The sequence below is a fragment of the Puma concolor genome, chromosome B2 (assembly GCF_028749965.1).
Source record: "Puma concolor isolate L17-30 chromosome B2, mPumCon1.1.hap2, whole genome shotgun sequence".
Taxonomy (NCBI): domain Eukaryota; kingdom Metazoa; phylum Chordata; class Mammalia; order Carnivora; family Felidae; genus Puma; species Puma concolor.
The window spans coordinates 138,320,136-138,335,079 of NC_141671.1; the positions used below are offsets into that span (position 1 = coordinate 138,320,136).

General features: G+C 41.4%; 1 protein-coding gene across 1 annotated transcript in view; it reads right to left on the reverse strand.

Annotated features, from left to right (window-relative positions):
- Positions 1–11,307: 11,307 nt before the first annotated feature.
- The window catches only part of RMND1 (required for meiotic nuclear division 1 homolog), a 44,872-nt gene continuing 41,235 nt past the window's right edge, over positions 11,308–14,944 (reverse strand). The window contains exons 11-12 of the mRNA XM_086708131.1: positions 11,988–12,104; positions 11,308–11,520 (exon numbers count right to left, since the gene is read on the reverse strand). Coding sequence (XP_086564257.1) covers positions 11,479–11,520; positions 11,988–12,104 — 159 coding nt within the window. The 3' untranslated portion in view covers positions 11,308–11,478. The remainder of the gene's footprint in view (positions 11,521–11,987; positions 12,105–14,944) is intronic.

Below are 14,944 nucleotides of genomic sequence, written 5' to 3' on the forward strand. Positions count from 1 at the left end.
AGGTCACATGACCGAGAGAGCGGAGCGACTAGTGCAAAGAGGCTGAGAGCGGCTCCCGCCGGGGGGGAGAGGCGGCGAGAGAGCAGTGGCGGCAAGAGCCCCCTCCGCCCCCCCCCAGCCGCCTCCCCTCCCCCCGCCCGCCTCCGCCTCCTGCTGCTCTGCCGCCGCCGCCGCCGCCGCCTGCAGCACTAACTACACTGCCGCTCCCACCCAGGCTCCGCTCTGCTCCAGCCAAACTTCTGCAAACCATGTGCAGCCGAGGCGAGGAAACTTCTCTCCACCTATTGGGGCTGGAGGCTTGAGTCACTAGCCCCGTGTTTACATAAAGTGTTTAGGTAGGATAATCCTGGAGATGCTCTGGGAAGGGATGCAGAACTGCTCCGGATCCTTCTTGCAGGCTTCTGCTTGACATCTCTCGGCCAATACTTTTGTCCTTTATTTCCCGTGTAGCATAAGTTTTAAGACTTGAAAAGGAGTGGACTTGAGAACCAGGGAGAAACTTGTAAATCACTAATAGCTGTTTTTCACCAGTGGAATTAAAAAGTCATACCAAAGTAGATCTGTTTGTGGTGTGTATAGAGAGGTATAAGTGCTTCCTTAAACAGACTAGTTGAGTGTGATGTCAGACGTTTCTGTTAGGATGAATTTGATGCTTATTTCAGTAATTGTGTTTTTTGAAGCGTTGGTCCAAAATCAGTTTGCAAAGCACTTTTGTTACTTGAGAACAGTTTACTTTCTTGTTAAGTTTTGATCTCTCGGGTACTGTTAGATTGGATTTAGAGTTAGCCATTCTGTTAATTTGGAGGTCCTGAAACAGGTAACGTGGCAGGCAGGGGACTTAGATTCTCTGGTGGTCATTTTTAACATTTTAAGGTTTGTTTTTGTTGCCATTTTGTTAGAATTATATTTATATCTTTGGAAGTACCGTTTAATTTCTTGAGGACTGGATTTAGTGATTTCTGTATTTTACATATCTAGGCTTTTGAAGACTTAAGAATATGGCTTGATTATTAAGGAACTGAAGGCAGCAGTTTCCAGGACACTCTTTGGTTCTAAGGCATGCAATTTGGTTATAAGCTCCTTAATTTGATGTTGAACCCGTTTTGGTTTACAGAGCCAGCCTTAGCACATTGCCCTGGCACATAGTTTCCAAAATGTTTAAGGCAAGCTTAATACCTTAAGACAGTTAACATACAGAAGTGTCCCTCACCCCCCCCCCCCCTAAAAATCTGAGTTTGATTTAGTAATCCAGTTATACCCAGAGCTACTGATGACTAAATTCTTCTTTGAAGATTAAATAAGCAGCTGTGTAACTTTAGTGGTCCAAAAGTGAATAATAGATTTCATACATACCTGCCTTGAACTTTCTTGTTCTTTGATCAGCTAGATAAATGACTTGAGTGGTTAAATGTCTGCCTGCAAAACCAAATTCTGACCCTGATATATAAGTATTTCTAGTGCACTAACACATCAAAGTTGGCCTTCAGATTGGCAGGCCAGATTCCTTGGATTGGCTGTGCAGTGGAAATTTGTTTCATCTTATTGAGAAACTAAAGTGGTTCTGATTGGTAGACAGAGTTAGAAGTCTTTCGGTTCTTAATTCTTTTAGACCTTGACTGAACTTCCAAGTTTATGGTCTGATGGAATACTTACAGTGGAGAGTGAACTGACTTAAGGGAAACTAAAGGAAAAAGTGGGCTAAACTGATGGCTGAAGTTTTAGATTAGTTTTAACCATTGTGTCTAGAGTAATTGGCCTTGAGTCTCAAAGTAATCGTTTATTCTTAAGACCAGTGAATAGTTTCCCAGTACTGTACTCTTATATAGTTGTATGGAAATGAACCAGGGTTATTTCTGAAACTCTGGGTCTCATTTCTAGAGAAAGTGCTGTCAAGAACATCCTAGTTTTCTCTTCAAGAGCTGCTGTTCTGGATTTTAGAACAGGGCTGATTGGCTGCTGGTTCTCTCAAGGCATAGGTATGTTACTTCAGTTTTGCCAACTTATTTTGATTTTTAGTCACCAGCATAAAGTAATAGCGTTATAAGGAAAGCTGTGCAAATTATATCTGCTTTCTATAACTTGCTGAAGTAGAAACATTTAGGTGAATACATAGGCAGAGGTTGGGGAAAAAATAGTCCTTGCAAAGAAGGACTAATAGTGTATCTCAGGATTGGGTTAAGAGAGCTGTCAGTCTGGTTGTGAGAGAGCCACAAATGCCCTGAGTAGTAAGAAAAATAGAAGTTAAATCATATGTTGAGTGCTTATGTACTGACTTATTTTGGTATTTTCAAAATAAGTTTGGGAAATTAGGAGTTCAAAAATAGTTTCACACATTTCACCTCAAAGAAAATCACAGTGTAAGCAGATAATCTAAGTGGATTCATCAAAAGTGAGTTATGCATAAATATTCTGCAGTCATGTGCTGCTGAAAGTTTTGATGTGTGTTATGCTGAAATACAGTCAGAAGAATATGCACTTGCTTGTGTTCTGAAGAGGATAATTTCAGTGAGACTCTGACAGTGGTCAGAAAGCAATTTAATAGTGCTGTACTTAACCTTTTTTTTTTGGCCAAAATTTGACTGTGAGTGCTCAAGTGGAAGATGGAATTTCCTTTAACACTGATAATAAAAGTAATAGAGGAAATAATAGATGTGGGTAGATTCCCAAAGCAGCTTTTTCCCTATATAATTTCATGAAGGATGTCCTCCCAGGTAACCTTGAATTAGGAAAATGACATGCTTTTTACATGCTATTAAGCCTACCATGCCTTCTGTGTTTTACATTAAATTTAACATCTAAGTCAGATAAGATGTATTTTGAAAGTGTCTTATATTTTGTTGGTTTGGTTATAAAGTTTATAGGAAATGCTTATTTTATAGTTGGTTGTTATTGAGACCATTTTCCCTCAAGGATTCCTGATACTTTAGGGAACTTTTTGTTTTGCTATTAGTGTTCGCTTTTGTGTTTTCTCTTCTCTTCTCTTCTCTTCTCTTCTCTTCTCTTCTCTTCTCTTCTCTTCTCTTCTCTTCTCTTCTCTTCTCTTTTTTCTCTTCTCTCTTTTCTTTTCTTTTCTTTTCTTTTCTTTTCTTTTCTTTTCTTTTCTTTTCTTTTCTTTTCTTTTCTCTCTTTCCTCTTTCCTTTCATTTTATAGAGTGTGCAAGTGGAGGAAGGGCAGAGAGAGGACAGAGGCTCCGAAGGCGGGGGGCTCTGTGCTGACAGCAGTGAGCCAGATGTGGGGCTCAAACTCATGAACCGAACTGAACTGGGAGATCGTGACCTGAACTGAAGTCAGATGCTTAACTGACAGCCACTCAGGTGCCCGGCTTTTGGGTTTCAGACCTTTTTGATTATAATCTGAAGATGGTACACACATATATGTAAAATTTAAACAGCCATCAGGAAATAGTACTTGATATTTTGAGTTATGTAATCCATTCTACCTTTTTTTTAAAAAGTGATTGTGGTGGTTTAAATTGATTTCATCAGCCACCAATGAATCTAAGCCCACTTTTTGAAAAAAAACTGGTAGAATAGTTTTCTTGCTGTTACAAATTACCCCAAGATTCATGGCTTAAAACAGTAAATATTTGCTTATCTCTTACGGTTTCTGTGGATCAGGAATCTGAACTAGGTTAGCCTGGTGGTTTTGGGTCAGGGTCTTTCATGAGGTTACAATCAAGATGTTGACCCGGCTAAAGGATTTGCTTCCAAGGTGGCTCACCCTCTGGCAGGTTAATGCTGGCAGTTGGTGGGTCTCAGTTCTCCGACAGACTGCTTGAGTGTCCCCACAACATGGTGGTAGTTTGTTTCCCTCAGAGCGAGGGATCCTAGCTAGAGCAAGGAGGAAGCTACACCACTGCCACATGCTGTTAGTTAAAGTTAAGTCCAGCCTACAGCCAAGGGCGGAGGAATTAAGCTCTGTGTCTTGAAGGGAGGAGTATCAAAGAATTTATGATATATTTTAATAACTACCACAGTTCTGATTTTTCCTGTTGATGGGTGAATTAGGACTGAACCAGAAGGCTTGTTGAAGTCAATCTGTAAGTAATTATCGTAGTTAATTAAGTCAGTTTTTTCTCTGAGGGCATCTAGTCTCAAGCCCTCCATCTTAAATTTGAGAAGGGAGGCTCAGAGAAGTTAAGTAATTAACCAGCCCAAGGCAGTTCAGTCTAGGAAAACTAAACTGATTTTTCTCTGATTTTTGTCATGAATAATCTGTGTGCTGATTGAGAAAACTGGCTGGTGATTTTTAAAAATCTAAAGAAGTTATAGTGTAGAACTGTTGTGTTCTAGTCTCCTAGTTTGCGATCTTCTAGATAATAGTAATACTTTCAACCAGTTTGGCCTGCAGATAATGCCCGATTCTTTATGAATTTGTAGACTCCTCACACCAGCACCCCTTCCCCATTGATTTTTAGAGGAGACAAAATGTACTTATCCAATGAATTCAAACTTTTATTTACTGTTAGCTCCAGATGCTGCCTATATACAGATCTTGAGATTGACTATTCCAAATAGCACATTTCTAGGACCTAAAAGAGGTTATAAAAAAAGAAAATCAGGGTTTGAGTGTGAAAGAAAGCTCTACCATTTTCTGCTGTGAAATTGTCATGGACACTTTGGATCTAGAAAGATTTATTCTAAGACTGGTCTTGGCTTTGTGGTACAAGGAGCAGAGACCCTGACATTGGTAGTGTGAGTGAACTGGGGTAAATGTCTAAGGCTTTCCTGGATTTATTTCTTTTAAATCCAGTAGACTCAGGGCACCTGGGTGACTTAGTCGGTTAAGCATCTGACTCGGGGGTCAGGGCATGATCTCCTGGTTCGTGAGTTCAAGACCCGTGTTGGACTCTGTGCTGACCACTTAGAGCCTGGAACCTGCTTCAGATTCTGTGTCTCCCTCTCTCACTGCCCTCCCCTCCTCATGCTCTGTATTTCAAAAATAAACAAACATTGAAAAAAAAAATTTTTTTTTTTTTTTTTTTTTTAAATTCAGTAGACTTTCCTGAGTAATAGATTGGGGGATACAGTAAATTATCTTACACCTTTGCTGTTGCCGGATTGATAATGGCTACTTTGTTCTTAAACTGCTTTCCAGTTTCTCTTGCCATCAGGACTCCTGACAGTTGCTATTCTGCCCTAAAGCACATACTTACGTGATTGCTTTTCTTGTTGTCTATCTATATCTTGTATCTCCCATCCCTACTGTAAATTCTTTACAGGAACTTCCTTTTCTGTATATTGCTGGTGCTCAGAATGCTTGCAGAATCTGTAGTTGAAGGACCCAAGAAGTCAGTTTTTTCCCCTAGAACTGAATATAAGAAAACGTTTATTGTTGTAGAAAGCCTCTGAGTATAGGTGGGAGGTGCTGGTGGTGTATATGTCAATAACTATCTATGTTCTTAAAATGGTCACAGTCCAGTGGAGGAGGACAATCATATACTTACTATACAGTTTGTTCTACACTATATGTGTTCAAAGTGCAGTGGTGTAGTATAAATGAAGTTGGTATTTAAACTGAATCTTGGGGCACCTGGGTGGCTCAGTTGGTTCAGCGTCCAACTTTGTCTCAGGTCATGAACTCATGGTTTGTGAGTTTGAGCCCCGCATTGGGCTCTGTGCTGACAACTCAGAGCCTGGAGCCTGCGTTGGTTTTGTGTGTGTCTCTCTCTGCCCTTCTCCCGCTTGTGCTCAGTCTCTGTCTCTGAAAAATAAACGTTGAAAAAAAAAAAAAACCCAAAAAACTGAATCTTGAAGGTGAGTAATGTTTGAAAAATAGACTTAGTTTCTTCACATGTTTGGTGGTTGTACATTTCTTAGCTTTACTTCATTATACATTTACCCTGAGTTGTTTTATTGTTTTGAGTTGCCATCATGTTCTGAAAAGTTGCTTTTTTCTGTGGTGTGCATGTTCTTTTCACATTATTTTTCTAGAAGTGTGCTGTCCCGTTAAGTAGCTATAAGCTGCATGTGGCAACGTAAGTTAATGTCACACTAGCCACATGTGGGTAGAGGCTACCATATTGGACAACACAGATATAGAACATTTCTGTTGTTGCAGAAAGTTCTGTTGGGCCGTGCTGCTCTAGAATCATGTTTTGCTCATCTGCACATTCTCATGTTGTCTGTAATGTGTTGAGTTAGGAATAGAATGAGGAGACTTAATAGCGTTCTGGCATTATTGGAAGAGACAGAGTGGTTGGTATTTATGAACAGAGGGGAGAGAGTGTAGGCTACTATGTGGTGAAGTCAAGTCAAGTGTAGGTTGGTATCGTGCTCTGTACCTTAAGCTGTTTGGCTTTGGGCATGTTCCTTTATTTCTGAGCCTCAGTTTTTTGTTTTACTCAAATAGGGAGAATAATCATTATCTCCTAGGTTTGTGTAAGTGTAAGAAGGTGTGTGTAGGGGAGCTCAGCACAATACCTCAGTCTATGATAAGATCATTACCATATTTTTGAAATACTCACTGATTAAAGCAATTTGCAAAAATGTTTTTCTTTTGGTGCACAGTTCTGTGAACTTAACATAGATGAATATTTGTGTAACCACTACCACAGTCAGGATACAGAGCAGTTCTGCCGCTTTCAGACAACTCTGTCCTGCTGTCATTTTATGTACTTGCTCTTCCTCCCACCCTTATCCTCCTCGGCAGCCACGGGTTGGTTCTTCATCAGTTTTGTCCCTTTTAGCATGCATGTTACATAAATGGAGTCCTATAATATGTAGCCTTTTGAGACTGGCTTCCCAGCCAAGTTGGGTGACGTTGAACATGTGTCACGTTTAGTGTAATTTACAAGTATTTCCTAAAAAACAAATGTGAATCTGAATTTTTGCTTATAGAGTTGCATTTGACTTGGGATTTTTACTCTTGAAGGTGAAATCAGTGATGAAATTTATAGGGAAAAACGACTTCCCCTGATAACAACTGTGTGTCTGTACGATACTGGCTTGTTTTTCTTTATGAAAATGATTGATCCTTGGTAGGGGAGATTCCTGTTTTCAGTAGTTTATCCATATTAAAGCTCTTCAGAGTGGCAACAGAGTCCTCATTTGAAAAAGTTGTCTGTCTAAACATTAATGTCTAGAATTTGGCCTGAAGATAGGATAACCAGCGGGCTGCTTTGCCCGGGCCTTTCCCAGCCTAGCACTGAAAGTCTGGCTGCTGCAGGAAACCCCTCAGTGCCGGGAAATCCAGGATCTGAAAGGGCCCCATAAAATTTGGGGATTCCAGTTCGTGAACCACAGGACAAGTATTCAAACTAATCTTCCCTGCCATCAGAGCGCTTAGAGTCAAAATCTCTAAGGTAACCAGAACCCAGACCACATGAGGCTTTTAAGATTAAGATCAGTATTCTGAATTTAAAGATTAGCACCCTGGTGGCTTAGATTTGACTGGAATTACATCATTTTTGGTAGTTTGTTGCCCTCTGTAAGTCTTCATGTGATGAGTTCAAGAAGCAGAGTCCGTATTTTTATGTTAGCAATATTCAGTTGTGGTAAGCAAGTTTCCAAGACTCGTGTGGAAGCCAAATTAAAGTCAAGTTTGTACTTAACATAATCTCTTGTTTTGGGTTTTTCAGTTCAAATAGTGATGTGTAAATCTCACATACATTTTAGCTTCTATGTTTCATGTTGTGCAGAATGAGTGAAAAAATGTGGCCTTTAAAGATTTTAACAAAATCCTGCTCTGTTAAACGTCTGAGGCAAGGGAATTTGGACTAGTGACCTTAAATCTTCCTTACAGAAATGGCAATTCAGAACCAATGGCCAGAATTGAAAGTTAATAGAATAGCATCGGAAGCACTTGGAAAACCTTCCTCTGTTCATCTTCCACCATCTCACAGCAGGGGCCACACGCGGTTTGTAAAGCGGGGCTCAGAGGAGCGCGAGGGGAGGGGATGGGGCTGGGGAAGGTGAGAACTGAATCACCCGAAGAGACACATTAGTACATTAAACGGAGCAAGAGGTGCTAGTGAATTACAGACCATCTGTATCTGTAAACTGAGGACGAGCCGATAAGAAGTCTCTTAAGTTAGTGGTTCTCCGAGTTTAGTGAGCATGGGAACCTCTTGGGAGAGTTGTGAAAAACATTTTGTTGCAGCCTCAGAAATTCTGACTGCAAAACACAGGAATCTGTAAATCATGGACACCCAGGTGTTCGCTGATGCAGTTGGTCATCACGCTTTGGAAAAAACTGCTCTAAGTGGTAGAAAGACCAGGGAATATTTACATTAGGGGAGTATGGTTAAGTTTTCTCAAAAAAAATCTTTCTTCTGGGGCGCCTGGGTGGCGCAGTCGGTTAAGCGTCCGACTTCAGCCAGGTCACGATCTCGCGGTCCATGAGTTCGAGCCCCATGTCGGGCTCTGGGCTGATGGCTCAGGGCCTGGAGCCTGTTTCCGATTCTGTGTCTCCCTCTCTCTCTGCCCCTCCCCTGTTCATGCTCTGCCTCTCTCTGTCCCAAAAATAAATAAAAAAAGTTGAAAAAAAAATTAAAAAAAAAAAATCTTTCTTCTGCAAGCAACAATATATTGATTTTACATGTAAGAACATCTCTACTTCTGACTGCTGTGGTTGTCTGAGGAGGCACCCAGAATGCTTATGGGCAGCTGCCTGGTGCGTGGGAATTGTGTAGAGTTTCCGAGCCTTTTGGGGCTCGCGCTGAACAGCCGACTCATCCGGAACAGTGGAAATACTACTTTGTATTTATTGAACTTGAACCACTTCATCCATTTAGGTGCAGGGTTTACTAACCTCTGTCTTTAAGTCTCTCATGCTGTTAACTGGACTCAGAGGGAGTCCTCGTGATTTGTTTCAACCTCCATTTAATCTCAGAATCATACTGGGATTTTTGCGCAGATGGATTGTAGGAACAGTAAACTCTAGGCTTCACATACGTTAATTCCATTAATACTCCTAGCAACTCTATGAGGTAGTGGTACTATTAAACCCATTTTACAGGTGGAAAAAAACAGACCCAGAGAGACTCAGTGATTGGCCCAAGGTGATCCAGCTAGCAGGTGGCGGTGAAGAATTCGAATGCAGGTTGGTCTTAACCACTGTCCTCTCATGAGTGATAGAAATTTGATCCCATTTTGAAGAGTGCTTCCAGGACTACTGGTGAATGTAGTTAACTTGAGGCTCTCTTTAGTCTTGTGGTAGGATTTCTTGGTCATTTTGTTTTTACAGAAATTGTGATCGTGAAACACTTCCTTGCTTCTGTTACACCTAAGATAATTTTAAAAACTTCTCTATAACTTTTAAAAGTTGAAGCTTTTAGCATGAATTTAAGTATTTGAAAAATGTAGTTTCTGATGAATCAAATGTTGATGTTTAAAAATCTGTTGTATCTGCCTTTAATGTATCTAGTGGAATGTACTACCATAATGAGTTGGTGGCTACCATGATACCTTTAAACATAAGTAAGCGATTCAGACTGAACACTGTTCCTTTTTCTTATGGAAAATGTTATATTTTTCCCACAAAATGTTTACCTAATAAATTTTTACGCTTGAAGGTCTTATTGATTATCCTTTTGATCTTTGCAGCATACTTGTATAGAAGCTGAAATGTTAGAATTTGTCTGGACCACGAGACACCAGATGTTTGTTTTTGTTGTTAAAATTGTTACAGTTAACACAAAGGTGACCCAAACAGTAGAGTACATACTGATAATTGAAGTAAAACTTTATTGGAAATGCCCTTCTTAATAGGTGGGGGATTATATGATCCCTATTAAATTAGGAAGCTTTGTTGGCCAATATTTCAAATTGTCTTCTTGTTGGTTTCCCGGAGGGTTTTAAAATGTATTTATAGGTTTTTAAATACAGTAGATGGAACTGAGATTCAAGATGGGTGAGAAATGTCTTCTGTACAGTGTGAGAAGGGAAGCTGGGAAAGAATAGGCTTGGTACATTGACTGCAGGCGTACACACAGGCACGGCCGTTTTCTGTGAGTGCTGACCTGGAACTTAGGTCTAGAAAGCTGTTCTTGAACTATCGATGTCCATGTGTTCCTTGGGAAGCCTTGGGAAACGTACCTACCAGATTGCTGCTCAAGAACTCTTGCAGTGAACTGAAAATAAGCCAGGATGTTTACCTTTGCACTGTTAGAGCAAAGAAGTACATAAAAACCAGCAGTAAGGGTATAAATATGTATTCTCTTGGTGAAACACTGTAGCAGTTAAGTTGCAAAATAAGTGTCTCAATTTAGAACAGTAACACTGTTCAGAGAGATAAACTGAACAGCAGGTAAGAACTGTGCAGTTCCACTCCTGTGCAGGTGGATTTTTTCCATAAATACGGTATAGTATGTAAATGCATTTTTTCAGCCTTTCCTCTAGCTTGCTTTATTGTAAGATTACAGTACATAATACATGTAAGAAAAAATGTGTTAACTGACTTATTGGTAAGGCTTTTGGTCAACAGGCCAAAAATAGTTTTGGGGGAGTCAAAAGTTACACACGGATTTTCAGCTATGTGGGGGACTGGTGCCCCAACCCCCCCATTTTTTCAAGGGTCAACTGTATAATGTATGAAGAAAACCCAGAACATTTAAATTCATTGTGGTGGGAAGCATAGTGGGGCAAGTGGGGGTTATGCATAAAAATGAAGATAAAAAGGGCTTATTTAAAAAGTTGTGTATCAGGGCTCTTGGGTGGCTCAGTCGGTTAAGGGTCCGACTTTGGCTCAGGTCGTGACCTCATGGTTCAGTTTGTGAGTTCAAGCCCCACGTCGGGTTCTCTGCTGTCAGCACAGAGCCCACTTCAGACGCTCTGTCCCTCTTCTCCTGCCCCTACCCTGCTTGCACTCTCTCAAAAATAAACGTTAAAAAAAATGTTTACCAGTTCAAGATGGTAAGCACATAAATGTCAAGTTCTTTGTGGCATTTTTTCATTTCCCCAAAATATGTGTGAAATGAAAAGTGTTTGTGGGAAGAATATTCTGACTAGGTAGGTAGTGAAAGGATGGACAGTACTGATTAATGAAAAGGAGAAATGTCAATGCGCAGTTATCCTGAAATTATGTCATCCAAAGTAGGTGAAGAAAATTCCACTTCTGTCATCACAAACCTGTATTTTATGTATTTACTCCCAACACTCCAGAGTTCCTGTATGGAAACTTAGGGCTAGGATTGGGATTTCCTGGAGAAAGATGATGGCTAGTGTCCAAAATCTAAGCCTTTTGGCTTTAATAATTCTTAGGTACTAAGATTTCTTAGGTACTAAGATTTCTTAGGTACTAAGCTTTCCACGGTTCTTTAAAAATACCTTCCTTTCAGCTTCTCAGTTAAAGACCCCAACGCCAGATTTGTCATTAATTTTTATTCAAGCAGCAATACATTTAGCTAAAAAAGATCACTGCAACTTTTTGATTAAAAAAATTAAATACCTACTAAATAAGAGATTCCCCCAACAGTGAGCATTTATTTTTGATTGCAGAACTTTAATATCCCTTGCACTGATGCTTTTCTTTGGCCATCACTTGATCAGGAAAAATACTCGTCCCAATTCAAACATTACCTTAGGGTGATAAAATGAGATTTATTAATTTCATAGCAAATCATTTGTACAAACTAAATGACTTTCCAAGATTGTGATTAATGAAAAATGCTCCTGTGGTCTTTCCCATGTGGCAAGCTGCAGATCTGAGGCAAAGGGCCTATAAATTTGCAGCTAGAACATTCTCTAAATGCTGTCTTTAAAAATGGAACTTCTCCAAAAATCACACTTGGAGCATTTGCAATATTGCCATAGCCACTTGAAACTTGCCTCACTTCCAAATAAACTCAGTAAGTAGGACAAAGCCATGTTCTTCTCCACTATCATTTTCTATGTCACATTATTACTTTTTTAGATTTTTAATTTTTATTTTTTTAAGTAATCTCTACACCCAAAATTAGGCCCAGACCCACGACCCTGAGATTGAGTTGAACGCTCCAGCAAGAGTCAGCCAGGCACCCTTCTTTTCATTTTAAAAAGATCCTTACCTCGATGGTGATCAGAATGACGATCATCCACTCCAGGCGGAGTGCCCTCTTCTCAGTCAGGTGATTCCTCATTAGATCTGTCAGCTCCATGCAGTGTTGAAGTTTTTCATTCATGACCTGCATCAGAAAAATCTTAGGAAGTGTCCTGTATTTATATTTCAACAAGCCTAAGAAAAGTGTCACATCTCAAAATTCTAAAGGCTTGAAATAGGTATACTCTTGTTCCTTAGGCCTCTCCCCTCTCTGCCTCTTGTGACTCTAGAGACATTTTGTAAAGCACAGATTTGACTGCAGAAGTACTCTGCATACTGAAGCTCTTACAGCCCAAGATTTTGGTGGAAGATGTAAAAATAAAGTTGTGGAGTCCTAGCCTTTGGTAGCTGCCCTTGGGTTTTTAGCAGTTAAGAAAGGCAAACCCGAAACATGCTCTGTGGTCAGAACATGCTTTGTGGCCAAAACATGGCCTGAAGATGACAAACAACGATTACCTTCTACTAAAGCTGCCCATACCCCCAAACTTTACCACTTGACCTGCTGCATACTTGCCACTAGATGGCACTGCTTTCAGTGCTCAACTGCAGAGGTTCTGGTTTCCGATGCCTCGCCACAGGCTGGTTGGGGTGGGTTCAGAGTCTTTACATTTAAGACTTGGATGTGACTCCTGGTAGTTATACCTCCTTAACCTCTGTATTTCACCTTCTTTTGGAAACTGGAAAATCTGGAAACCTTTAAAAAATAGTTTCCCTTTGATAACTTACGGGGTGGTGTGGATCTGGTCTGGAAATTTGAGGCCATCCCCACAGATGCATGTTTGGGGATTAATGGAAATGTGTCAGTGTGCCATCTGTATAAGGATTCTGCACAGAGCATTACATCGCCTTAATCATTGAGAGCACATGGGGGACCACACTCAAGCATATATTTACCATGTTTCCAGGCTGGACATTATGTAGTTTCTCATCTGTATAAATGTTTAGGACAGTGCCTCCTTTCCTCTCCTTTCTTTCCTACTTTCTCTCCCCCCTGTTCCTACTGGCTGTTCAATCTTGGTCTGTAAACTTGCTCATCCCCAGGCTTGCTTCTCTCTTCAAGACACTGGCCCCACCCTCTTCCATTTTCTTTCACCTTTGACTAAACTGGCATTTCCTTCCTCCACCTCCTCATCACTCAGTTTATTCTTCAGCCCTTAGAAGCTGCGTATTACAACCCCCCTGAAACCTCCAAATGTCCTAATTGGTAAATGGCAACTTTTCTTGGTTATAAACCTGTTAAACATTTGACAACACCTTGAAATACACACTTCCTTTGACTTTTTCTCCCCTAAGAACTAAGTTTTCTACCTCTGACCATTTTTTTTCTGGGGTTTCTCTACCTCCTCTAGTTTTTAGATAGCATTTCCCTAAGTCCTGATCTTGTCCTCCTTGTCTTCTAGCTCTGCACTCTGCTTGCACGATCTCACCCATTTTGGTTTGTGTAGATGCTCCCTAAACTTTGGTCACTTGCATCCCACCATCACCACCCCCCCGCTGCCCCTGCATCCCCAATCACTATATGTGATGTGTGTGTTCCAGCTGCACTATTACATGATTTCCAAAGGCTCTGCTTAATATGTCTATTTTAAAAGTAAAGGGTCACTGCCATAAATGGACAACAGTTGGACGTGAAACTATGCTGCCAACAGGAGGCTGAGCCGGACACCTGGGGAAGTGGGAGAGTCGCATCCGTTAGATGGCCTATCAAGAACCTCGACAGCCAAACTAAGTGCTTCTCCCGAGAGAAATCTGACTTGCTTCGATGTTAATTCAGGGTCCTTGTATCACCTAAATTCATCTCTTGAACAAGTGTTATGTATCCCACATTTTGGGAAACACTTAACTATTTTCTACTCCCAAATATAAATGTTTAATGCTGGTCTCTTCGACTGAATTTCCTTTTTAAGTAGGCTTCATGCCCAATGAGGAGCCCAACTCAGGGCTTGAACGCGTGATCCTGAGATCAAGACCTGAGCGGAGATCAAGAGTCGGACACTTAACTGACTGAGCCGCCCAGGCACCCTTCTCTGACGGAATTTCTTTCCATAAAACATCTTCTGGGTCTCCTGCCCACACCTCAAATTTAATGTTTCTCAAATGAAAACTGACATCCTGTTCAAGTCTATCCCTTGCCTTGGGTTTCCTTTTTCCAATCAGGTCCTTATCTTCCCAGTCACCTGGGGTGGAGATGTTTGCTCTCTAATCCCCGCTCCCTACGGTTAGCCCCTCGGTGGACAGTCTTGAATCTACTCCTTACTTAGCATTCCTTAGTACTACAGAGGTAGGTCTTCATCAACTATTCATTATTCAAGAAGGGATCCATCGCTGTCGCCCCCCCCCCCCCCCCCCCCCCGCAGCATCAGTTTTCATTCTAAACAGCTGTTCAACAGCTTTGTAAGCATTTTACCGTTCATTGCCTTCTTGATAACATTATCCCAGATCATGTGGTCCAATTGCATTTTAGATGGTGGGGTCCTGAGCAATCTTCAGAAAGCCTTCCAGCCCGCTCTTTCCTCGGTGCCCCTACAGCACCCTGTCCCCTGGTGTCAGGCACTTCATTCTGCCTCACAATCCTCTGCTGTCCACGCGGCACCCTCCCCTCCTGCCCCCCACCTTGGGGGGTTCCTCTTGCACGAGTTTCAACCGTGCGATACTGCCCATCATGATGTCAGCACCCACCTGGCACCTTCCCCAGGCCTCCTCCCCAAGGCCCCAGGGTGGAAGAGCTGGGGAGAAGACCCGGGCTTAGCCGACCATAATGCCCAGTTCTCTCACCGCACGGCTGGTCAAAGCTTGGACACCTGTCCCAATCCCTTGAAGTTGCCAGGCAGACCGAAATGTCAACTTGGACATTCCCTCTCCCCACACCTGTTTCCCCCCATTCCCCAGAGAAGGCCACGGAGAGGCAAGAAGGAGGCCAACCTG